Below are 26,737 nucleotides of genomic sequence, written 5' to 3'. Positions count from 1 at the left end.
CTTGTACCTGTGGCAGCCAGGCGTCGCAAAAGCGGGAGAGCCTGCCACCGACCGAGGATGCGGTTTGAAGAGGCCGAAAGTCATGAGGAGGCCGCTTTGGGAGCGGTTCCTCCGGCGGTCTTTTTAGGACGTGACTTAGACCGCCATGAATCGGAGTTCCTCTGATCCTTCTGTGGCCTGTTGGACGAGGAGAATTGAGACCTGCCCGCGGGCCGAAAGGACCGAAACTTCGATTTCCGTTGTTGAGGTCTGTTTGGTTTGGACTGGGGTAAGGATAAGGATGAGTCCTTTCCCTTGGATTGTTTAATGATTTCATCCAATCGCTCACCAAACAGGCGGTCGCCAGAAAGTGGCAAACCGGTTAAGAACTTTTTGGAAGCAGAGTCTGCCTTCCATTCACGGAGCCACAAGGCCCTGCGGACTGCCACCGAATTGGCGGATGCTACCGCCGTACGGCTCGCAGAGTCCAGGACAGCATTAATGGCGTAGGACGCAAACGCCGACGCCTGAGTGGTTAAGGGCACCACCTGCTGAGCAGAGACACGTGTGACCGCATTAATCTGCGAGTGACAAGCTGAGATAGCTTGGAGCACCCATACGGCTGCGAATGCCGGAGCAAAGGACGCACCGATAGCTTCATAGATGGATTTCAACCAGAGCTCCATCTGTCTGTCAGTGGCATCTTTGAGTGAAGCCCCATCATCCACTGCAACTATGGATCTGGCCGCCAGTCTGGAGACTGGAGGATCCACCTTGGGACACTGAGCCCAACCCTTGACAACGTCAGGGGGGAAGGGATAACGTGTGTCCTTAAGGCGCTTAGAAAAGCGCTTATCTGGACAAGCTCGGTGTTTCTGTACTGCCTCTCTGAAGTCGGAGTGATCCAGAAACGTACTCATTGTACGTTTGGGAAACCTAAAACGGAATTTCTCCTGCTGAGAAGCTGACTCCTCAATTGGAGGAGCTGGGGGAGAAAGATCCAACACCTGATTGATGGACGCTATAAGGTCATTCACTATGGCGTCTCCTTCAGGTGTATCTAGGTTGAGAGCGACCTCAGGATCAGAATCCTGATCTGCCACCTCCGCTTAATCTAGAGAGTCCTCCTGCTGAGACCCTGAGCAGTGTGATGAGGTCGAGGGAAGCTCCAGCGAGCCCGCTTAGGCGGTCTGGGACTGCGGTCCGTGTCGGAGACCTCACCTTGGGACCTATGAGTCACCCCAGGAGCACTTTGCTGCTCCAACCGAGGGGGGCCTGGGGTCAATGACTCCACAGTGGCCGGGGCCTGTGTTACCAGTCTGGACTGCAAAGCTTCTAGTATTTTAGCAGACCATTTATCCATAGACTCAGAAAGTTTGTCAGCGAATACTGCAAACTCCGTCCCTGTCACCTGGACAGTGGTAGCAGGTGGTTCCACCTGGGCCACCAGTGGCAGAGGCTCTGGCTGAGTAAGTGCCGCAGGGGCCGAGCATTGCACACAATGAGGGTAGGTGGAACCTGCCGGTAGCATAGCCGCACATGAGGTACAGGTTGCAAAGTAAGCCTGTGCTTTGGCACCCTTGCTTTTTGCGGACGACATGCTGTTGTCTCCTCAGAGTACAATCCGGGAGGGTATATAGCCAAAAACCAACAGTGCGACCGTACAGAGTATATGTATAGCAAATGAGCATATATATATATATATATATATATATACACTTCGGCACCCAGGGGGGCCAGCACCTAGTAACAGGTGCGGCTTACCGACCGCCCAAAGCGGTTGTGTGACCACCAGATTCCCTGCCTGGGCCTCCCAGAGCCGTGTTGTCTCTCCTCTCCAGCTTCAGAAGTGCTGACAGGAATGGCTGCCGGCGTTCTGTGAGGAGGAGGGGGCCGTGGGCGTGCCCTAGAAAGTGCGGGAATCTGGTGCCCCACTGTGCTCAGTGAGGGGGGAGGATACAAAGTATGCTCCAGCCCTCAGCGCTGACGTCCAGTGCAGCGTCCCTCCCTTCCCCTGACTGGCAGGCCGGGGGGCGGGAGTATGCGGCACTAGGCCGCAGAAGCCGGGGACTAAAGTTATAAGCGCGGCCGGCAAACAAGCACGGTCAGCGCGGTAGTCCCGGCGTACTAACACACCCAGCAGTGCTGCAGCGTGTATAACACAAGCGCTCCATGCGCCGTCCCCAAGGGGACACAGAGTACCTCACAGTAGCAGGGCCTTGTCCCTGACGATACCCGGCTCCTGTCCAGCAGATTCCCCAGGGGCTGCGGAGGGAGCACGGTCCCAGTGTCTGGAGACCGATTAGGATCCCACTTCACCCAGAGCCCTTAAGGGATGGGGAAGGAAAACAGCATGTGGCTCCTGCCTATGTACCCGCAATGGGTACCTCAACCTTAACAACACCGCCGACCAGAGTGGGGTGAGAAGAGAGCATGCTGGGGGCCCTGTTATGGGCCCTCTTTTCTTCCATCCGATAAAGTCAGCAGCTGCTGCTGACTAAATTGTGGAGCTATGCGTGTATGTGTGCCTCCTTCGCACAAAGCATAAAAACTGAGGAGCCCGTGATGCACGGGGGGGTGTATAGGCAGAAGGGGAGGGGCTTTACACTTTTAAGTGTAATACTTTGTGTGGCCTCCGGAGGCAGAAGCTATACACCCAATTGTCTGGGTCTCCCAATGGAGCGACAAAGAAAGGTAAACTTTATTTAGACTAATACATTTTGGGGGCGTTTTCATCCCATCTTCTAAGATCCATAAACTTTATATTTTGGGTCAAAGCTGTAAGGCTGTGTGCCCACGCTGCTTTTTTCTTTGTTTTTCTTGCAGATTTTAAATCAATACTGCAAGGAAAAATGCATCCCCGCAAAGTCTATGAGAATCCAGACCTGCTGTGCACATGTTGCAGATTTTCGTGTAGACAAAATCTGCAGGATGTCTCTTCTTTCTGTATTTTTTCCTGCAGATATAATCCACTGCAGTGCTCAATCACTACAATGGATTATATCTGTCAGTGCTGAACTTTCAGCACTGACACCTCACCTATCATGCATCCGGAATGGTGTGTGAGGCTCTCCATAGCTGAGTAACCCGGGGTCGTCATGATGATTACCTAGTGTTGTCATGGCAGCGATCGGGTCCCTGTGATTTCATTACAGGCACCCAATCGCCAGTGAGAGGTAACTGATTCCTCTCCTTGCCTCCTGAATACTGTGATTGCATTGACTGCAGCATTCAGGGGGTTAAACTACCGGGAGCGGCGCGGGCACTTTTCCAGGCAGTGAGAGCCAGGTCCTGGCTGTAACATCAGCTGGAAACCAGCCGGTGATCGCGGGGGTACAGAGCAGGAACCCACGCAATTGCCATGACTATAAAAAAAAATATGAAAAAACGCATGGAAAAAAAAAAAAAAGTACACATTTTTTTCTGCTGTTTTCCTGCAAATACATGCAGCTTTGTGTACAAAAAATACACCAAAAAAACTGTACACAAATCTGCTTCATGGACACATAACCCAAGGCGGCTTTTTTTTTCCTCTTTTTTAAACTTAACCCCTTCACGACCGGCCATTTTTTCGCTTTACGTGTTTTGTTTTCGCCATTCTTCCAAGAGATGTAACTGTTTTTATTTTTCAGTCAATATGGTCATGTGAGGGCTCATTTTTTGCGCAACGAGCTGTACTTTTAAATGAAACCATATGCTTACCATATGGTGTACTGGAAAAAAAAAAAGCAAAAAAAATTCCAAATGCGGAAAATTGCAAAAAATGAGCGATAGCATTATTGTTTTTGCGATTTTATTCACTGTGTTCAATATATGGTAAAACTGATGTATGAGTGTGATGCCTCAGGTCAGTGCAAGTTCATAGACACCAAACATGTATAGGTTTGCTTTTATATAAGGGGTTAAAAAAAAAATCAGAAATTTGTCCAAAAAAAGTGGCGCACGTTTTACGCCATATTCCGTGACCCGTAGCGTTCTCATTTTTCGGGATCTATGGCTCAGTGATGGCTTATTTTTTGCGTCTCAGGCTTCTGTTTTTACCTGTACCATTTTTGCGCAGATGCTGTTATTGCATTTTGCGCACAATTTGCGGCGACCAAAAAATGTAATTTTGGTGTTTGGAATTTTTTTGCCGCAACGCCGTTTACTGATCAGATTAATTGATTTTATATTTTGATAGATCAGGCGTTTCTGAACGCGGCGATACCAAATATGTGTATTTTTTTAACCCTTTAATTTTCAATGGGGTGAAAGGGGGGGTGATTTAAACTCTTAGGCTTTTTTATTTTTTAAAAAATTTTTTTATTTTTTTTATTTTACTAGTCCCCCTAGGGGGCTATATGGATCAACAATCTAACCGCTCTGCCATATCTGCTGATCACATCTATACAGCTATAAACAGCAAATATACTCATTACCTGCATCACCCAGCTCCAGGCCGGGTGAAACCGAAAGTAATTCATGAGAACTACAGGAGTCATCACATGACCCTGTGCTACCATGAATAACACCGGAAGTCACGTGATCACTACATCACTTCCGGTATCGGCCGGTGAGTAAATGTTTACCGCCGATGTTGTTATAATGGCGCTGTCACATATTGACAGCGCAATTTAAGGGGTTAAACGGTACGGGCAGATAACAATTCTGCTCGTGCCTGGCAGGTACACATCTCAGCTGTAAAACTCAGCTGAGATTTGCGCCGATCGCGGCAAGTTGCCGGCAGCAGACCGCGGGCAGTAACACTACTACCGCTAGGACGTAATATTACTGCCCGCGGTCGTTAAGGGTTTAAAGGGGTACTCCGAAAAATGTTATAAAGATAAAAATAGGTTTAAATATTATAAAATTTTTACTACATTTTATTGAGCAAAAAATGTAGACAAAAGGTAATTTTTTAGTTATTGCACGATCAGGATTTTAAACATGTCCAGAGCCATCCCAGCTGTGACGTAGTAAGATGAGCTGCGTATATAGACATTTCCTGCTCAAGACAGATGTCGGGTGAGGGCAGCGTCCCATCAGGTATCGGGAATGCACATTACTGTTTTCACTGAACTTGACAGGACAAGCATAGGAGCAGAGTGGACTAAAAAGGGTAGAAAACCGCTCTAGCTGACTGAGATTACACATTTATCTCATCAGAATGACAGGTTTATTGGAGGACAGAGCCGCTGGAGAAACAATACGAACAGTATCCAGTCTCCAGCATTTTACAGTAAAATCTGACAGGATCCGCTCAGTATCCTGAATGTATGTTATATGCGCTATTTCTATATCCATCCAGGACTGTATGCTGGAGTTTTTTGCCCTCCAAAAAAATTACGTGGGCTTCGCCATAGTTTTGTATGCTAGCCAGGTACAGCAGGCAGTTACGGGCTGCCCCCAACCCCCAGCTGCCTATTTGTACCCGTCTGGGAACCAAAAATATAGGGAAGCCCCCATTTTTTTTTTTTACTTATCTCATGAATTTCATGAAATAATTAAAAAAAAAAATAAAAAATAAAAAAAAATGACGTGGGCTTCACCCAATTTTTGAGTCCAGCCAGTACAACTAGGCCGCTGGGGATTGGAATCCTCAGTGCAGGGTGCCCAAGCTTTCTGGGCTCCCCAGCTGCAAATTGCAGTCCGCAGCCGCCCCAGAAAATGGCGCTTTAATAGAAGCGCCATCTTCTGGCACTGTATCCAACTCTTCCAGCTGCCCTGATGCCAGGTGGCTCGCTGGGTAATAATAGGGTTACGGCTAGCTGTATATTATCAACTGGCCTTAAGCCCGAAATTCATGGTGTCACGCCAATATTAGACATGGCCACCATGAATTTCTAGTAAAGATAAAAAAAAACATAAAACATACAAAAATATTTTTATTACAAATAAAACAACACAATTAGTGACTCCATCTTTATTGAAATAAAGAACACCCATCCGCAGTAATCCTGGGTCAAGGGTCCCGCGCCGTCCAATCCGGATCCAATATCATCTGATCGGTTTGCTGGAACGTAAAGTTATCAGATGATGTGTCAGGTTCAAGGGCCTGAACCAGCTGATGCATCAGTGCAAAAAAAAAATAAATAAATAAATAAACTACACACTTCTTTGCAGACTCCTGTCCGATTGCTGCCGGTAATCATCTGATGAAGTCTCCTGACATCGGCTGATAGTTTAGCCGGACAGGTAGTAAAAAGCCGACGTCACCACTGTCACTGTCAGCTGATTCCGACAGGTGACCGCATCATGTGATCAGCGCCAGGTCCTGAAGCTTTCGGAGGTGTCCCGGCCGTCTGCACACAGCCGGAGCGGGGGTGGCGGTACCGGGAGAGGAGCTGGGAGCGGACATGGCACCGGGAGCCTGCAAACAGGTGAATATGACATTTTTTTCTACTGTTCACTTTTGATTTCGCAGCTGCTTCCATCTCCCGTCCGGACATGGCGTCGCACGGGAGCGGACATGGCACCGGACGGGAGGTAGAGGCAGTGGTGGCGGTACCGGGAGGATTCACGTTTCTGTGTTTACCAACAGAAGGAATCCTCTTCCTGTACACGTCACTGTACTACCCACCCTTCACGTTTATAGCTGCGTTTTTAGTCATAGAAACGCAGTTATATTTGCAATTTGTGTGTTTCATTGTGTTTTGTGAACTTCTCATTGAGCTCAATAGGTGGAAAACGCCGTGAAAAACGCAGAAAAAAAAAGAATTTTGTTTACTTACCGTAAATTCTTTTTCTTATAGTTCCGTATTGGGAGACCCAGACCAAGGGTGTATAGCAAGGAAAATGGCCAAGGAGGATGGCCAGAAGAGCGACAGCAGGACAGGAAAATTTTCCAAGTCCTGTGATAGATCTTGGCGGAGGAAGACTTACGGGCCCGAGTCATAGTGGAGATTACTTCAGGAGGGATACCAGAAGTCGTCAAGATCCAGGACTCAAGAGCCACGCCGTCAATCTGAGAGCCGCAGAATTCTGGCGGAAAAACGGACCTTGTGAGAGAAGGTCTGGACGGTCCGGAAGATGCCACGGCACCTCTACGGACAGAAGGAGCAGGTCTGGGTACCAAGCTCGCCTGGGCCAGTCCGGAGCAATGAGAATGACTCGACGGCCCTCCAGTCTGATCTTGCGCAGAACTCTGGGCAAGAGCGCTAGAGGGGGAAACACGTAGGACAGACGAAACTGGGACCAGTCTTGAACCAGAGCGTCCGCGGCGAATGCCTGAGGATCGTGGGAGCGAGCCACGTAAACCGGAACCTTGTTGTTGTGACGGGATGCCATTAGGTCCACGTCTGGAGTGCCCCACTTGCGGCAGATTGACTGAAACACTGCCGGATGCAGGGACCACTCGCCGCCGTCCACGGTTTGGCAGCTGAGATAATCTGCCTCCCAGTTTTCCACGCCTGGGATGTGGACTGCGGATATGGTGGACTTGGAGTCCTCCGCCCATTGAAGGATGCGTTGTACCTCCAACATTGCCAGGCGGCTGCGTGTCCCGCCTTGGTGATTGCTGTAGGCAACTGCTGTCGCGTTGTCTGACTGGACTCGGATGTGCTTGCCCGCCAACAGGTGGTGAAAGGCTAGGAGAGCTAGAAGCACAGCTCTGGTTTCCAGCACATTGATCGAGAGGACTGACTCGGATGGAGTCCAAGTGCCCTGCGCTCGGTGGTGGAGATATACCGCTCCCCAGCAGGACAGACTGGCATCCGTGGTGAGAATCACCCAGGACGGGGTCAGGAAGGAGCGCCCCTGAGACAGAGAGAGGGGCCGAAGCCACCACTGAAGAGAGCTCCTGGTCTGTGGCGACAGAGCCACTAACCTGTGCAAGGAGGAAGGCCGCTTGTGCCAACAGCGGAGAATGTCCAGCTGCAGTGAACGCAGATGGAACTGGGCAAAGGGAACAGCCTCCATTGACTCCACCATCTGACCCAGCACCTGCATCAGGTGCCTGATGGAATAACGGCGGGGCCTCAGCTGAGCGCGGACCGCCAGTTGGAGGGACTACTGTTTGACTGAGGGCAACTTCACAAGTGCCGGCAGAGTCTCGAACTGCATCCCTAGGTACGTGAGACTCTGGGTCGGAGACAGAGTGGACTTGGGAAGATTGACAATCCACCCGAATTGGGCTAGAGTGGCAAGAGTGAGCGAGACACTCCGCTGACAGTCTGCGCTGGATGAAGCCTTGACTAGAAGGTCGTCCAGGTAAGGAATCACTGCCAACCCCTGTAGGTGCAGAACCGCAACCACTGCTGCCATGACCTTGGTGAATACTCGAGGGGCCGTGGCTAACCCGAAGGAGAGAGCCACGAATTGGAAATGTTCCTCTCCGATTGCAAAACGTAGCCGACGCTGGTGAGAAACTGCAATTGGCACATGCAGATAGGCATCTCTGATGTCGATGGATGCCAGGAAATCCCCTTGGGTCATTGATGCAATGACTGATCGCAGAGACTCCATGCGAAAATGCCGCACCTGAACATGCTTGTTGAGAAGCTTGAGATCCAGGATGGGCCGGAAGGAACCTTCCTTTTTGGGGACTAGGAAGAGATTTGAGTAGAAACCTCTGAACCGTTCCCGGGCAGGAACCGGTACAATTACTCCGTTGGCCTGCAGGGATGCCACGGCCTGAGAGAAGGCGGCGGCCTTGGAGCAGGGGGGAGTTGACAGAAAAAATCTGTTTGGCGGGCTGGAAGACAATTCTATCCTGTAGCCGTGGGAGATGATATCCCGCACCCACTGATCGGAGACGTGTTGAAACCACACGTCGCCAAAGTGGGAGAGCCTGCCACCGACTAAGGACGTTGCTGGCGCGGACAGATAGTCAAGAGGAGGCTGCCTTAGTGGCAGCAGCACCTGCGGTCTTCTGTGGACGCGCTTTTGTGCGCCAGCTGGATTTTTGGTCCTTGGCTGAGTTAGTGGACGAGGCCGAGGGCTTAGAGGACGACCAGTTGGAGGAACGAAAGGAACGAAACCTCGACTGATTCCTACCCTGGACAGGTTTCCTGGTTTTGGTTTGTGGCATGGAAGTACTCTTCCCGCCAGTAGCTTCCTTAATAATTTCATCCAGCTGTTCACCGAACAGCCGGGACCCAGCAAAAGGGAGCCCCGCAAGGTACTTCTTAGAAGAAGAATCTGCCTTCCACTCTTGAAGCCACAAGGTCCTGCGGATAGCGAGGGAATTAGCCGAAGCCACCGCAGTGTGGTGAGAAGCCTCCAGCATGGCAGACATGGCATAGGATGAAAAAGCCGAAGCTTGGGAAGTTAAGGCAACCATCTCAGGGATAGATTCCTTAGTAAGGGAATGCATCTCCTCCAGAGAAGCAGAGATGGCTTTGAGAGCCCACACTGCTGCAAAAGTCTGGGAGAACGAGGCCCCTGCCGCCTCATATACAGATTTGGCCAGAAGGTCAACCTGGCGGTCTGTGGAATCCTTAAGCGAGGTGCCATCAGCCACTGATACAACTGTCCGGGCTGAGAGTCTAGACACCGGGGGGTCTACCTTTGGTGAATGAGCCCACTCCTTGACCACCTCAGGTGGAAAGGGAAAACGGTCATCAGAACCACGCTTTGGGAAGCGTTTGTCAGGGCAGGCCCTGGGCTTGGTCACAGCAGCCTGAAAACTGGAGTGGTTAAAGAACACACTCTTCGTCCTCTTAGGCGAGGTAAACTGGTGCTTTTCTGCCAGAGAGGGTTGTTCCTCTGATACTGGCGGATTGAGATCCAGTACAGAATTAATGGACGCAATCAAATCACTAACATCCGAGTCACTGTCGGACCGACCAATGGGGCACATGGAGGTAGTCTCCGAGCCCCCAGTAAAGGCATCCTCCTCATCCTGAGAGTTAGCTTCTGAAACCGAACCGCGGGACGAAAGAGAGGGGGCCCTGCGTCTCTTATTAGAAGGACGGGGCCTGGGACCAGATGATGAATCCTCTGGGAGCTCCGGTCCTGAGAGAGACCTAGCAGCAGAGGCACCCTGCGACGGGGGCTGATATATGCTCAGCAGAGTCCTGGACAGATGTCCCATGGAGTCAGCAAAAGACTGGGAGATAGACCTGGTTAAGGATTCTACCCAAGCCGGGGGTTCAGCCACAGGAGCCGGAGCAGCCTGAGAGACACCTGGGGGTGAGATTTCAGGCTGAGGCATCGTCAGGTTAGAGCAGGCATCACAATGTGGATAGGTGCTCGGTTCCGGCAGCAGGAGCTTACATGCAGTGCATACTGAAAACAGCTTTGGAGCCTTGCTCCTCGTGTGAGACATGCTGCTGGAGTGAGGGCTCTGCCAGAATGACCCCCAGAGAGTATATACAGAAGGTCCACAACCAGAGGTTGTGGCTTACCAGACCGCTGGAGCGGTTTGTGTGCCCTCCAGATCCCGAAGCCCGGACTCCCAAGCACCTCAGCAGGGATGCTGCAGACCAGTGGTGATCACAGGGAAAAACGCTGAGAAAATGGCCACCGGAGTGAAGAGAGGGGGCGGGACTCACTCTGAGAGCGGGATCTGGAGGGCCAAAGAGATTCACAGGGGAGGAGACATGTACTCAGTGAGGAGTGTCTCTCCCCTTTGTAGAACGGCCGCTGGGTGGAGCCGCGCTGTCCCTCTGCATGAGTGACATGCGAGGGCAGTGAAACCGAAAGTAGGCCTCCAGCGAATCCGGGGCCTAAATTTGAGCGGTGCGGCCGGCGCGCAGGCACCATTGGCGCGGTTCTCAGGCGACAGCCAGAGAACCCGCCGGAAATGTCATAAAAATCACTCAGCACACTCTCCCACAACAATAAAGTACAAGGGACCCCCATATATAAACGTCTCAGGTACTTAGCTTGCTGAGACGCAGGGTAGCCAGTCCCTGGGGATGAGTGCTCCGGTCCAGCAAGATCCTGAAGGGCTGCGGATGGAGACCGGTCTCATGCCAAGCATGGAGAACCGTGCTGGCTCCCACTTCAAGCCAGAGCCCTGGAGGGATGGTGAAGGAGCACGGCATGTAAGGCTCCAACCTGGGAATCAACCTTAACAGCACCGCCGACACAGTGGGGTGAGAAGGGACATGCCGGGGGTCCAGGCTTGGACCCGCTTTTCTTCAAACTCTTTCCAAAAAATGAAAAATCAGATGAGAATGCATGTGTGGATGTGACCTCCTGAACACAAAGCGATAAACTGGCTAGATCTGGATCTCCAGGGGGTGTATAAGCTCAGAGGGAGGAGCTACACTTTTGAGTGTAGTACTTTGTGTGTCCTCCGGAGGCAGAAGCTATACACCCATGGTCTGGGTCTCCCATAGGAACGATAAAGAAAATTGACATGCTGCGTTTTTGTTCGGCACCACAAAAACCCAGCTAAAAAAACCCGCTGTGTGCGGACAGCACTTCTGAAAACCTATAGACTTTGCTGGGGAAGCAATGTCACAGCGTTTTCAGCATAAAAACGCAGCTAAAAACGCAGCAAAAACGCCTAGTGCGCACAGGGCCTAAGTCTGAAAAAAATAGTGAGTATTCTTTACAAAACAAAGCTAGACTCATGTATGAAGTGCACCCGTGAACTAAATTATAGAAGGCAGCGCTTACATCAGCGGTATTATCCCGCAAAACCGGATCCGTCACAAATGCATTTCAGTTCTCAATTCATTCCAATGGAATCGCGGCAAGATGCGGTCATAAGCGGTTGCGTGCGTCACGCAACCACATGTGACTGCACCTTGCCGCTATTCCATTGGAATGAATTGAGAACTGAAACACATTTGTAACGGATCCTGTTTTGCGGCAAAGAAGGGAATTTTGTTTAATTACCGTAAATTCCTTTTCTTCTAGCTCCAATTGGGAGACCCAGACAATTGGGTGTATAGCTTCTGCCTCCGGAGGCCACACAAAGTATTACACTTAAAAGTGTAAAGCCCCTCCCCTTCTGCCTATACACCCCCCCGTGCATCACGGGCTCCTCAGTTTTGGTGCAAAAGCAGTAAGGAGGAACTTATAAATTGGTCTAAAGTAAATTCAATCCGAAGGAAGTTCGGAGCACTGAAAACCATTCAACATGAACAACATGTGTACACAAAGAACAACAGCCCGAACGGAACAGGGGCGGGTGCTGGGTCTCCCAATTGGAGCTAGAAGAAAAGGAATTTACGGTAAGTAAACAAAATTCCCTTCTTCTTTGTCGCTCCATTAGGAGACCCAGACAATTGGGACGTCCAAAAGCAGTCCCTGGGTGGGTAAAATAATACCTCGTAATAGAGCCGTAAAAAACGGCCCCTTCCTACAGGTGGGCAACCGCCGCCTGAAGGACTCGCCTACCTAGGCTGGCATCTGCCGAAGCGTAGGTATGCACCTGATAGTGTTTCGTGAAAGTGTGCAGGCTCGACCAGGTAGCCGCCTGACACACCTGCTGAGCCGTAGCCTGGTGCCGCAAAGCCCAGGACGCACCCACGGCTCTGGTAGAATGGGCCTTCAGCCCTGAGGGAACCGGAAGCCCAGAAGAACGGTAGGCTTCGAGAATTGGTTCCTTGATCCACCGAGCCAGGGTTGACTTGGAAGCCTGTGACCCTTTACGCTGGCCAGCGACAAGGACAAAGAGTGCATCCGAGCGGCGCAGGGGCGCCGTACGAGAAATGTAGAGTCTGAGTGCTCTCACCAGATCTAACAAGTGCAAATCCTTTTCACATTGGTGAACTGGATGAGAACAAAAAGAAGGTAAAGAGATATCCTGATTGAGATGAAAGGGGGATACCACCTTAGGGAGAAATTCCGGAACCGGCCGCAGAACCACCTTGTCCTGGTGAAACACCAGGAAAGGGGCTTTGCATGACAGCGCTGCTAGCTCAGACACTCTCCGAAGCGATGTGACTGCTACTAGGAAGACCACTTTCTGCGAAAGGCGTGAAAGAGAAATATCCTTCATTGGCTCGAACGGTGGTTTCTGAAGAGCCATCAGCACCCTGTTCAGATCCCAGGGTTCTAACGGACGGTTGTAAGGAGGGACTATGTGACAAACCCCCTGCAGGAACGTGCGTACCTGTGGAAGTCTGGCTAGGCGCTTCTGAAAAAACACAGAGAGCGCTGAGACTTGTCCCTTAAGGGAGCCGAGCGACAAACCCTTTTCCAATCCGGATTGAAGGAAGGACAGAAAAATGGGCAAGGCAAATGGCCAGGGATTAAAACCCTGATCAGAGCACCAGGATAAGAATATCCTCCACGTCCTGTGGTAGATCTTGGCGGACGTTGGTTTCCTGGCCTGTCTCATAGTGGCAATGACCTCTTGAGATAACCCTGAAGACGCTAGGATCCAGGACTCAATGGCCACACAGTCAGGTTGAGGGCCGCAGAATTCAGATGGAAAAACGGCCCTTGAGACAGCAAGTCTGGTCGGTCTGGTAGTGCCCACGGTTGGCCCACCGTGAGATGCCACAGATCCGGGTACCACGACCGCCTCGGCCAGTCTGGAGCGACGAGGATGGCGCGGCGGCAGTCGGACCTGATCTTGAGTAACACTCTGGGCAGCAGTGCCAGAGGAGGAAACACATAAGGCAGTTGAAACTGCGACCAATCCTGAACTAATGCGTCCGCCGCCAGAGCTCTGTGATCTTGAGACCGTGCCATGAATGCCTGGACCTTGTTGTTGTGCCGTGACGCCATTAGGTCGACGTCCGGCATCCCCCAGCGGCAACAGATCTCTTGAAACACGTCCGGGTGAAGGGACCATTCCCCTGCGTCCATGCCCTGGCGACTGAGAAAGTCTGCTTCCCAGTTTTCTACGCCCGGGATGTGAACTGCGGATATGGTGGAGGCTGTGGCTTCCACCCACAGCAGAATCCGCCGGACTTCCTGGAAGGCTTGCCGACTGCGTGTTCCGCCTTGGTGGTTGATGTATGCCACCGCGGTGGAGTTGTCCGACTGAATTCGGATCTGCTTGCCTTCCAGCCACGGCTGGAACGCCTTTAGGGCAAGATACACTGCCCTTATCTCCAGAACATTGATCTGAAGGGAGGACTCCGGCTGAGTCCAGGTACCCTGAGCCCTGTGGTGGAGAAAGACGGCTCCCCACCCTGACAGACTCGCGTCCGTCGTGACCACCGCCCATTGTCGATTGATGCTAGGAAATCTCCTTGGGACATTGAGGCGATGACGGAGCGGAGCGATTCCATCCGGAACCGCCTGGTTTTTACGTGTTTGTTGAGCAGTTTTAGGTCCAGAACAGGACGGAAAGATCCGTCCTTTTTTGGCACCACAAACAAGTTGGAGTAAAAACCGTGACCCTGTTGCTGAAGAGGAACAGGGATCACCACTCCTTCTGCCTTCAGAGTGCTCACCGCCTGAAGAAGAGCATCGGCTCGTTCGGGGGGCGGAGATGTTCTGAAGAAACGAGTCGGAGGACGAGAGTTGAACTCTATCCTGTAACCGTGAGACAGAATGTCTCTCACCCAACGGTCTTGTACCTGTGGCAGCCAGGCGTCGCAAAAGCGGGAGAGCCTGCCACCGACCGAGGATGCGGTTTGAAGAGGCCGAAAGTCATGAGGAGGCCGCTTTGGGAGCGGTTCCTCCGGCGGTCTTTTTAGGACGTGACTTAGACCGCCATGAATCGGAGTTCCTCTGATCCTTCTGTGGCCTGTTGGACGAGGAGAATTGAGACCTGCCCGCGGGCCGAAAGGACCGAAACTTCGATTTCCGTTGTTGAGGTCTGTTTGGTTTGGACTGGGGTAAGGATAAGGATGAGTCCTTTCCCTTGGATTGTTTAATGATTTCATCCAATCGCTCACCAAACAGGCGGTCGCCAGAAAGTGGCAAACCGGTTAAGAACTTTTTGGAAGCAGAGTCTGCCTTCCATTCACGGAGCCACAAGGCCCTGCGGACTGCCACCGAATTGGCGGATGCTACCGCCGTACGGCTCGCAGAGTCCAGGACAGCATTAATGGCGTAGGACGCAAACGCCGACGCCTGAGTGGTTAAGGGCACCACCTGCTGAGCAGAGACACATGTGACCGCATTAATCTGCGAGTGACAAGCTGAGATAGCTTGGAGCGCCCATACGGCTGCGAATGCCGGAGCAAAAGGACGCGCCGATAGCTTCATAGATGGATTTCAACCAGAGCTCCATCTGTCTGTCAGTGGCATCTTTGAGTGAAGCCCCATCATCCACTGCAACTATGGATCTGGCCGCCAGTCTGGAGACTGGAGGATCCACCTTGGGACACTGAGCCCAACCCTTGACAACGTCAGGGAGGAAGGGATAACGTGTGTCCTTAAGGCGCTTAGAAAAGCGCTTATCTGGACAAGCTCGGTGTTTCTGTACTGCCTCTCTGAAGTCGGAGTGATCCAGAAACGTACTCATTGTACGTTTGGGAAACCTAAAACAGAATTTCTCCTGCTGAGAAGCTGACTCCTCAATTGGAGGAGCTGGGGGAGAAAGATCCAACACCTGATTGATGGACGCTATAAGGTCATTCACTATGGCGTCTCCTTCAGGTGTATCTAGGTTGAGAGCGACCTCAGGATCAGAATCCTGATCTGCCACCTCCGCTTCATCTAGAGAGTCCTGCTGAGACCCTGAGCAGTGTGATGAGGTCGAGGGAAGCTCCCAGCGAGCCCGCTTCGGCGGTCTGGGACTGCGGTCCGTGTCGGAGACCTCACCTTGGGACCTATGAGTCACCCCAGGAGCACTTTGCTGCTCCAACCGAGGGGGGCCTGGGGTCAATGACTCCACAGTGGCCGGGGCCTGTGTTACCAGTCTGGACTGCAAAGCTTCTAGTATTTTAGCAGACCATTTATCCATAGACTCAGAAAGTTTGTCAGCGAATACTGCAAACTCCGTCCCTGTCACCTGGACAGTGGTAGCAGGTGGTTCCACCTGGGCCACCAGTGGCAGAGGCTCTGGCTGAGTAAGTGCCGCAGGGGCCGAGCATTGCACACAATGAGGGTAGGTGGAACCTGCCGGTAGCATAGCCGCACATGAGGTACAGGTTGCAAAGTAAGCCTGTGCTTTGGCACCCTTGCTTTTTGCGGACGACATGCTGTTGTCTCCTCAGAGTACAATCCGGGAGGGTATATAGCCAAAAACCAACAGTGCGACCGTACAGAGTATATGTATAGCAAATGAGCATATATATATATATATATATATATATATATATATACACTTCGGCACCCAGGGGGGCCCGCACCTAGTAACAGGTGCGGCTTACCGACCGCCCAAAGCGGTTGTGTGACCACCAGATTCCCTGCCTGGGCCTCCCAGAGCCGTGTTGTCTCTCCTCTCCAGCTTCAGAAGTGCTGACAGGAATGGCTGCCGGCGTTCTGTGAGGAGGAGGGGGCCGTGGGCGTGCCCTAGAAAGTGCGGGAATCTGGTGCCCCACTGTGCTCAGTGAGGGGGGAGGAGGATACAAAGTATGCTCCAGCCCTCAGCGCTGACGTCCAGTGCAGCGTCCCTCCCTTCCCCTGACTGGCAGGCCGGGGGGCGGGAGTATGCGGCACTAGGCCGCAGAAGCCGGGGACTAAAGTTATAAGCGCGGCCGGCAAACAAGCACGGTCAGCGCGGTAGTCCCGGCGTACTAACACACCCAGCAGTGCTGCAGCGTGTATAACACAAGCGCTCCATGCGCCGTCCCCAAGGGGACACAGAGTACCTCACAGTAGCAGGGCCTTGTCCCTGACGATACCCGGCTCCTGTCCAGCAGATTCCCCCAGGGGCTGCGGAGGGAGCACGGTCCCAGTGTCTGGAGACCGATTAGGATCCCACTTCACCCAGAGCCCTTAAGGGATGGGGAAGGAAAACAGCATGTGGCTCCTGCCTATGTACCCGCAATGGGTACCTCAACCTTAACAACACCGCCGACCAGAGTGGGGTGAGAAGGGAGCATGCTGGGGGCCCTGTTATGGGCCCTCTTTTCTTCCATCCGATAAAGTCAGCAGCTGCTGCTGACTAAGCTGTGGAGCTATGCGTGTATGTGTGCCTCCTTCGCACAAAGCTTAAAAACTGAGGAGCCCGTGATGCACGGGGGGGGTGTATAGGCAGAAGGGGAGGGGCTTTACACTTTTAAGTGTAATACTTTGTGTGGCCTCCGGAGGCAGAAGCTATACACCCAATTGTCTGGGTCTCCCAATGGAGCGACAAAGAAATACTGCTTTCATGACCGCTGTCTTAAAACAGCAGAGGGAAGTTGAATTGTTGGATATTGTTAACTTTAAACGGTTTGTCCGGTCTAAATCCATAAGTCTGCTATCACTATGATGGCAGACTTATGAATCCCCACATTGCCCACAATGCGCTGTGAGGATTCGCCGGTTTCAGAGCCGAGAACTGCGGTCACATGGCCGTGAGTGTGTGATATGTATACTGCCGGCCAAAACACGCCAAGTAATATTGCAGTGAACGAGGCCTCTCGAGCTGGATTCAGGCCAAGAGTATACATATTGTGGCCACAGTTTCTGCCTCTGAAACCGGCGAATCCTCACAGCTCACAGTGCACTATGAGAGGATTCATAAGTTTGCAGACACAGAGGGACTGCAGACTAATGGATTTAGGCTGGACAAACGGTTTAAGGCCGCGTCCACACGTTGACCATTTGGTGATTTTTTTTTTTACCTCATTTGTAACCAAAAACGAAGCAATGGTGATATATACAGAAGTGGTGCCCGTGTTTCTATTATACTTTTCCTCTGACTGTTCTCATCCTGGTTTAGGCTACAAATACTGAGGCACAAAAAAAAAAAAAAAAACTACTCAACATGTATATGAGGCCTAACACATCACTAATTTAACTGGAATTAGGCGAAACTAACATCAATATCCAAGGTAAGGAAAAACAGACCGCACTCCAAATGCTGTGCCGATGAAGTTTTATTCCATGAAAAGGTGCAGAATAAAATAGGCGAGAGGAGACCTGGATGCGGGTCCCTCACAGAGGACGACGGCCGTTTCACCTGCAAATTAGGCTTCCACGGGTCCACGATGGACAGGGTCAGGTGGACCCGTGGAAGCCTAATTTGCAGGCGAAACGGCCGTCGTCCTCTGTGAGGGACCCCCATCCAGGTCTCCTCTCGCCTATTTTATTCTGCACCTTTTCATGGAATAAAACTTCATCGGCACAGCATTTGGAGTGCAGTCTGTCTTTCTTTACCTTGGATATTCCTGACCTGATTTTTCTCTGACGTGCACCCTGCAGCCGAGGAATAGCACAGTCTGGCACTACACCTCCTGTATTCGTAAGTTAGCACATGGTAATAACAGCGAACTTGTGGTGCAGGACTTATTCCTTCTCTTTGTGCATGGAAACTAACATCAATGCTCATGTGAAGACACCAAGACCTAGGGGAGGAGGGAATAAAAAAAAAAAAAAAAACAAAAAAACAACAAACAAACCACAAAACAAAAAAAACAATAACACTGTGGCTGTGAGAAGGCAGTCGTATACACCTCACTAGCGGCCTCGTATGCACATCATAAGGACAAGTTCTTACCAAGTCGTGCCTCCACAGGGTTAATTACATGAGGTAGGTTGTGGGCATTGAGAATGTAGCTGGAGGTTTCCTTCACAAAGCGAGGATTGACCCCCAGGATGGCGTAATACAGTATCTGAAAAAGAAGCAAAAAAGAGTAACAGTAAGAAATGTACAACACACATAACCACAATACATGAAAAAGACTGATGGCACCTCCTATCTTTCTAATGTGGACAGGTGCAAACTGAATATGAAAACATAGTAACAAAAAAGAGAATTTTGTTTACTTACCGTAAATTCTTTTTCTTGTAGTTCCGACATGGGAGACCCAAACCATGGGTGTATAGCTAGCTCCTCCGGAGGACACACAAAGTACTACACTCAAACGTGTAGCTCCTCCCTCCGGGCTATATACACTCCCTGGATGACAATCTATCCAGTTCAGTACAAAAGCTGAAGGAGGACATCCACCCATAAGTAGAGATAGAGTAAAACTCGGCAAAACCAGAACTCTGTCTACTAACAACAGCCGGTGAAACACACGGAACAAAAAACTGCCAACAGGCAACAGGGAGGGTGCTGGGTCTCCCATGTCGGAACTACAAGAAAAAGAATTTACCGTAAACAAAATTCTCTTTTTCTTTATCGTTCCTTCCATGGGAGACCCAAACCATGGGACGTTCCAAAGCAGTCCATGGGTGGGAAATAAACCAAACTGAGAAGTAGGCAAAACCTAACTTCACAAATGGGCGACAGCCGCCTGAAGGATGCGTCTGCCCAAGCTCGCATCTGCCGAAGCATGGAGCATGCACTTGGTAGTGCTTCGAAAAAGTGTGCAGACTGGACCAAGTGGCAGCCTGACACACCTGCTGAGCCGTAGCCTGGTGCCTGAAAGCCCAGGAGGCACAGACAGCTCTGGTCGAGTGCGCCTTAATCCCCGGCGGGGGAGGAACCTGAGAACACTGGTAGGCATCGGCGATAGCCGACCTAACCCAACGAGCTAGGGTCGGTTTAGAAGCAGAGAGACCCTTGCGCTGACCCGTGGTTAGCACAAAAAGTGAGGTGCACCGCCGAAAAACGGCGGTGCGTGACACATAGATTCGGAGCGCCCGCACCAAATCCAAGGTGTGCAACGCCTTCTCAAAGCGATGCACAGGGGCCGGACAAAGAGAGGGCAATGAAATGTCCTGGTTAAGGTGGAAGGAAGACACCACCTTAGGGAGAAAGTCCGGAGTCGGACGAAGAACCACCTTGTCTTGGTGAAACACCAAAAAGGGGGATTCCGAAGAAAGCGCAGCCAAATCAGAAACTCTCCTGAGAGAAGTTATGGCTACTAGAAAGACAACTTTCTGTGAAAGTCTAGACAAGGGAACCTCCCTGAGAGGCTCAAAAGGGGGTTTCTGTAAGGCCGTGAGGACCAGATTAAGGTCCCAGGGATCCAAGGGCCGCCGGTAAGGAGGGATGATGTGAGATGCGCCCTGCATGAAGGTGCGCACCTGAGCCAGTCGGGCGATACGCCGCTGGAACAATACCGACAAAGCCGACACCTGTCCCTTGAGGGAATTGAGGGACAGACCTAACTGTAGGCCTGACTGTAGAAAAGACAGGATGGTCGGCAAGGAGAACGGCCAAGGGGCACGGCCGGAAGAGCGACACCAGGACAGGAAAATTCTCCAAGTCCTGTGGTAAATCTTGGCCGAGGAAGACTTCCGAGCCTGAGTCATGGTGGAGATGACCTCAGAGGGAATGCCTGAAGCCGTCAGGATCCAGGACTCAAGAGCCACGCCGTCAATCTGAGAGCCGCAGAATTCTGGCGGAAGAACGGACCTTGAGAGAGAAGGTCTGGGCGGTCCGGGAGATGCCACGGCACCTCTACGGACAGGCGCCTGCAGGGAGGCCACGGCCTGAGAGAAGGCGGCGGCCTTGGAGTAAGGGGGTGTGGACAGAAAAAATCTGTTTGGCGGGCTGGAAGAAAATTCTATCCTGTAGCCGTGGGAGATAATATCCCGCACCCACTGATCGGTGACGTGTTGGAACCACACGTCTCCAAAGTGGGAGAGCCTGCCACCGACCAAGGACGTTGCTGGCGCAGCCAGGTAGTCAAGAGGAGGCCGCCTTAGTGGCAGCGGCTCCTCCGGTCTTTTGAGGACGCGGCTTTGCGCGCCAGTTTGGTTTACGATCCTTGGCTGCGGTAGTGGACGCGGTCGAGGGCGTCGAGGATGACCAGTTAGAGGAACGAAAGGAACGAAACCTCGATTGGATCCTGCCCTGGACAGGTTTCCTGGCCTTAGTTTGAGGCAAGGAAGTACTCTTCCCGCCAGTAGCCTCCTTGATTATGTCATCCAGCTGTTCCCCAAACAGCCTGGACCCAGCAAAAGGGAGACTCGCAAGGTACTTTTTTGAGGAAGCGTCTGCTTTCCACTCTCGAAGCCACAAGATCCTGCGGATCGCGAGGGAGTTAGCGGAGGCCACCGCCGTGCGGTGAGAAGCCTCCAGGATGGCAGACATGGCGTAGGATGCAAAAGCCGAAGCTCGAGAAGTTAAGGTCTCCAGCTCAGGCATAGAGTCCCTGGTGAGGGAATGCATCTCCTCCAGAGAGGCAGAGACTGCCTTGAGAGCCCACACTGCCGCAAAAGACGGGGAGAACGAGGCTCCAGCCGCCTCATATACAGACTTGGCCAAAAGGTCAACCTGGCGGTCAGTGGGATCCTTAAGAGAAGTGCCATCAGCCACAGCCACGACTGTGCGGGCTGAGATTCTGGACACCGGAGGGTCTACCTTTGGGGACTGAGCCCATTCCTTAACCACCTCTGGTGGAAAAGGAAAACGGTCATCTGAACTACGCTTCGGAAAACGTTTGTCAGGACAGGCCCTGGGTTTGGTAACCGTGGCCTGAAAGCTGGAGTGGTTAAAAAACATACTCCTAGCTTTCTTAGGTGAGGTAAACTGGTGTATCTCTACTAGAGAGGCTTGTTCCTCAGACTCTGGTGGGTTGAGGTTCAGTACGGAGTTAATGGACGCAATTAAGTCACTAACATCCGCATCTCCCTCAGACAAGTCAATGGGGTACATAGAGGTAGCGTCTGAGCCCACAGTAAACGAGTCCTCCTCGCCCTGCACCTCGGCACGTGAATCAGAGCCGTGGGAAGAGGAGGGAGAAGGGTCCCTGCGTCTCCGTTTAGGGGGACGGGGTCCTGGGACATGCTCTGAGAGCTCTGCAGAGCTAGGAGCAGCCGAAGCACCCTATGAAGGGGGCCGATGCATGGCCAGCAGTGTCTGGGACAGCTGCCCCATGGAGTCGGCAAAAGACCTGGAAAGAGCTTGCGAAAAAGATGCTACCCAAGCCGGGGGTTCAGCCACCGGAGCCAAAGCAGCCGGAGGGAACCCTGCGGAGGCTCCAGGCTGAGACACAACCATGTTAGCACAGGCATCACAATGTGGGTATGTGCTTGGCTCTGGCAGAATGAGCTTACAAGCAGTGCATATAGCATACATGTTTGCAGCCTTGCTCCTAGTGACAGACATGCTGCTGATGGTGGAGGCTCTGCAGCCAGAATACACTCCTGTAGAATGCCTGAGAGTGTAATAAAAGTCCACAACCAGAGGTTGTGGCTTACCAGCCCGTGCTCTCTGTGTGCCCTCCGGATTCCACCGCTCCCCTGTGAAGCGTTAGCCTTCCTGATAGAATGCAGCTGCAGCATCCAGCTCCCTCTAGCGCAAGAACGCTGAGAAAATGGCGCTGGGAGAAAGAGGGGGGGCGTGTATAAGCCCAAGAGCGGGAAAAACGGAGGGCAGAGAGATACAGGACGACATACAGGGGAGGGGACATCTCCCCAAGGAGGAGTGCCCTCCCCTCTGCTGGCCGGGCGGTGGGCGGCGCTGTATGCAAAACATGCAGAGAAGCCGAAACCGAAACTAGGCCCAAACAGAAGCCGGGGCCTAGATTTAACAATGCGGCCGACGAGCAGGCACCTTCGGCGCGGTTCTCAGGGGAAATCCCCAGAATCGGCCGGAAATTACAGTAACGTTAAAACACATACTGTCCCCCTAATAAAAATACCCGGGACCCCTGAAAAACGTCTCTATACTTAGCTTTGAGACGCAGGGCCATGTCCCTGGAGAGGGGGGTAAATGCTCCTTCCAGCAGGGACCAGACAGGGCTGCGGATGGAGACCGGTCTTCTGCAAGCAGAGAGGACCGTGGAGGCTCCCACTTCAACCCAGAGCCTCTTAGAGGATGTGAAGGAGCGCGGCATGTGAAGGCTCCAGCCTTATAAAGTCAACCTTAACAGCACCGCCGCAGAGTGGGGTGTGAAGGGACATGCCGGGAGTCCAGACTGGACCCGCTTTTCTTCCAAATCTTTAAAATAAAATAAAAATGAGAAAAAAATATCAGAGAATGCAAGTGTGTGTTCCTCCTGAAACACAAAGTATTGAACTGGATAGATTGTCATCCAGGGAGTGTATATAGCCCGGAGGGAGGAGCTACACTTTTGAGTGTAGTACTTTGTGTGTCCTCCGGAGGCGCTAGCTATACACCCATGGTTTGGGTCTCCCATGGAAGGAACGATAAAGAAAAGGAAACAGTTGCACTCTGTAGTGATAAGATATGTGGAACAATTAATGTAGGAATATAGACATACATTACTGCTATGAAAAAATCATTGTAAAAATTGAGATACTTAGCACACAAAATTGGCTAGCTTTTAGGTGATCCCAACAGCCAGCGGCAAGGCGACCTCAGGTTTGTTGGGTCCCTAGCAAACTAATGCTTCTGTTTGGGTTAAAAAAAAACAAAAAAAAAACAACCTACAAATTATGGGCCATTTTTCTGTGCTAAGGATCTCACTTTTTAGGTTTTTCATAGCAGAAATGCATGTCCATGTTCCCATATTCATTGTTTCACATATCTTAGCACTGCATTGTGCAAATGTCTTCTTTTTATAACCACAATACATGACCCACAGCGGTGAGCAGGATTTTAACAGATTGGAAAACTGATCGATTTCTCCAGTGAGCTACAAGATTAATCTACAACAAGATCATGAAACAGACAAAAAGTCAGAAGTGTATACTGTCTTGAGGAGAAAACCAGCTTATGTTCAATGTTACACGTCAGATACTTACCTGGGAATCCACAGAGAAGTTCGCGACCGGCTGCAGCTTATCCAGGAATGGCTGGATGTACTGCTCCGAGGCAGAGCTTATGTTCCAATTCAGATCATGGGATTTTGGATCTGGATTCAGTAAGGTAAAAGTGATTTCATAGCCTGAAACATAAACCAATTGTTTTATACAGGTAGAAGCGTCAATACTAAACAACCCAATGCTATGTATATAAAGTGTGCGCAGTCTGTCAGTACCTGGGCTGGACTTGAACGCTCTCCGGCTGTTCTCAAAGTCATCTCTATTGAACCGATCAGTGGAGATTCTGTCGGATAATGCCGCGCTGATGGCTTCTTCTGTAAATGACATGGTCTGAATGATGCGGTCCAGTTTATTATGCAAGGTACGTCGGATTTCTTCACTATTAAGCGAGGGATCAAAAGTGAGCTTCAGTAATGCTCTTCGATGTTTCCCAATGTAGACACTGATTCCCTAGAAAACAAGAAAAGAAGTTATTTTTATACAGTGTGAATGAGATCTTGTAAAATCTATTTAGCCAGCACTGCACTGTAATTTGCTGCAAATTCGAACACAAATCTGGAAATCCTCCATGTCTTAACATAGGCTTAAAGTGTAGCGGTCACTATATCGATGTTTTAAAAGGGAATCTGTCACCAGATTCGGCAACTACCGTATTTTTCGGACCATAAGACGCACTTTTTTCCCCCCAAATGTTGGGGGAAAGTTGGGGGTGCGTCTTATGGTCTGACTATAGGGCTGCGGCCGGGAATGAGGGTGCTGCGGGTCATCGGGGGCACGAGCAGGCAGCAGCAGCGCCTGCTCGTGACCACGTGGGCCCGCTCATTACATATGCACGCCCATCCTCCCGCCCATCTCTCAGCGCTGAAGCCGGCACTGACAGGTGGGCGGGAGGATGAGCGGGGACGCGCGCATAGCAAAGAGCCGGCATGATCACCCCTGGCAATTACAGCCTGGAGTGATCATGTGCGGCTGTATTCACTGCCCCCCGCGCGTCATTACCAGCGCGGGGAGCAGTGAATCAGTACACTCACCCGTCCCCGTGTGTGGAGCCGCCCCCCTGCTGCACGCGATGACTTCCTGTCTGTGCCGGTCAGCTGATCTGTGCCGGTCAGCTGATCTGTGCCGAGCTGGTCAGCTGATCGGCACAGACAGGAAGACATCGCGATGTTGCAGGGGAACGGCTCCACACACACAGGTCAGCGTGCCAGAGAGGAAGATGATCGGTGCTGCAGGGAGTGAGGAAAAGGTGAGTATAAACGTTTATTTTTTTCTCTGTGCTATAGGATACAGGCCATATACCAGGATGGTATATGAGCACGATGGGAGTATATGAGCAGGCAGGATGGGAGGGCATGTGAACAGGCTGGATGGGGGGGCATGTGAACAGGCTGGATGGGGGGGCATGTGAACAGGCTGGATGGGGGGGCATGTGAACAGGCTGGATGGGGGGGCATGTGAACAGGCTGGATGGGGGGGCATGTGAACAGGCTGGATGGGGGGGCATGTGAACAGGCTGGATGGGGGGGCATGTGAACAGGCTGGATGGGGGGGCATGTGAACAGGCTGGATGGGGGGGCATGTGAACAGGCTGGATGGGGGGGGCATGTGAACAGGCTGGATGGGGGGGGCATGTGAACAGGCTGGATGGGGGGGGCATGTGAACAGGCTGGATGGGGGGGGCATGTGAACAGGCTGGATGGGGGGGGGGGGCATGTGAACAGGCTGGATGGGGGGGGGGGCATGTGAACAGGCTGGATGGGGGGGGGGGTATGTGAACAGGATGGATGGGGGTTTATAGCAGGATCATATACAAGGCAGGAGGATCATTACCAGGATGGGGTACCTTAGTAGAGAATTTGGGGACATTACCCCCATAACAGTGTCAGCAGCAGATCCTCGCCCTATAACAGTGTGTCAGGACCACATTTTTTGCTTAAAGTTTTATTTTCCCATTTTCCTCCTCTAAAACCAGGGTGCGTCTTATAGTCCGGTGCGTCTTATAGTCCGAAAAATACGGTATAAGCTGCGGCCGACACCAGTGATCTCTTACATAGTTTTCTGGAATTCTGTATATAAGAGCTCATGCCGCTCCATAAAACATAAAAAAAACCACTTCTAATACTCACCTAGGGTAGCACTCCAGTCTAATGGGTGCTGCTCTACAGTCTGGCGCCTTCTCTCTGCTGCGATCTCCATCCTCCTTCTACCCAGCCAAGTGTGGATGATGCGTCTACGTCATCCACACAGGTCAACATTGTGCTCCTGCGCAGGCGCACTTTGATCTGCCCTGCTGAGGGCAGATCAAAGTACTGTACATTACAGGAAAGGTGCGAGGAAAGGTCAAAGACCGTCCATGCATGTGCACTACAATACTTTGATCTGCCCTGAGCAAGGCAGATCAAGGTGCACCTGCTCAAGAACTCAATACCAGCTAGGATGCATCATGGACACAGACCTCAGAAGAATGAGGTCGGCGATCCTGAAGAGAGGAGGCGCCGAACCGGAGAGCAGCGACACCCATCGGAATGGACCACCCCCTAGGTGAGTATTATAAAAGTGTTTTTTACATTATACAGTGCGGTCTGGGCTCCTATATACAGTATTCTAGAGTGCTGTATATAACAGCTAACTGGTAATGGCCGCAGTGTATAGTTGCCAAATCTGGTGACCGCTTCCTTTTAATATATGGCTTTGCAAAGTGCTGCGGATCGGTGGTGGTCCGGATTCCAAGACCCCTACGAATCAGTCAAAATATCGTCCTGCATGAGCCGACTATAGGCTAATAGTAAGCCTAAGGGACTGTACATTGATAACAGACATATAGACTTATTACTGATCCCATACAGAGCTCTGTGTGTGCAGCTTCAGAGCAGTGTTTTGACTGATTGGTGGGGGTCTCAGGACCCGGACCATCACTGATCAGCAGGGCTGTGCAGCACATGTTATAGTTAAAATCTTTTACATGGTGACAATGACACTTTAAGGCCCCATACACATTAGATAAGTCATCCGAACCTGGTGACAGTAATGTGTATGGGGCTTTCTCACCCTCCAACAACAAATGATGTCTTGGGAGCGAAACACCGGAAAAACGGATTTTTGTGTACTCACCGTAAAATAGTTTTCTCTTAGCCATCATTGGGGGACACAGGACCATGGGTGTTATGCTGCCTATCCATAGGAGGACACTAAGTAGATG

General features: G+C 51.4%; 1 protein-coding gene across 1 annotated transcript in view; it reads right to left on the bottom strand.

The window, feature by feature from the left end:
• Positions 1–26,737, bottom strand: part of PIGS (phosphatidylinositol glycan anchor biosynthesis class S) — an 81,996-nt gene that overhangs the window by 23,335 nt on the left and 31,924 nt on the right. Inside the window, exons 6-8 of the mRNA XM_075335264.1 lie at positions 23,754–23,988; positions 23,518–23,660; positions 18,410–18,524 (exon numbers count right to left, since the gene is read on the bottom strand). Coding sequence (XP_075191379.1) covers positions 18,410–18,524; positions 23,518–23,660; positions 23,754–23,988 — 493 coding nt within the window. The remainder of the gene's footprint in view (positions 1–18,409; positions 18,525–23,517; positions 23,661–23,753; positions 23,989–26,737) is intronic.

The sequence above is a fragment of the Anomaloglossus baeobatrachus genome, chromosome 2 (assembly GCF_048569485.1).
Source record: "Anomaloglossus baeobatrachus isolate aAnoBae1 chromosome 2, aAnoBae1.hap1, whole genome shotgun sequence".
Lineage (NCBI taxonomy): Eukaryota > Metazoa > Chordata > Amphibia > Anura > Aromobatidae > Anomaloglossus > Anomaloglossus baeobatrachus.
Note: the sequence above shows the minus strand (reverse complement) of the source record. Positions and strands in the feature narration are given on the sequence as shown.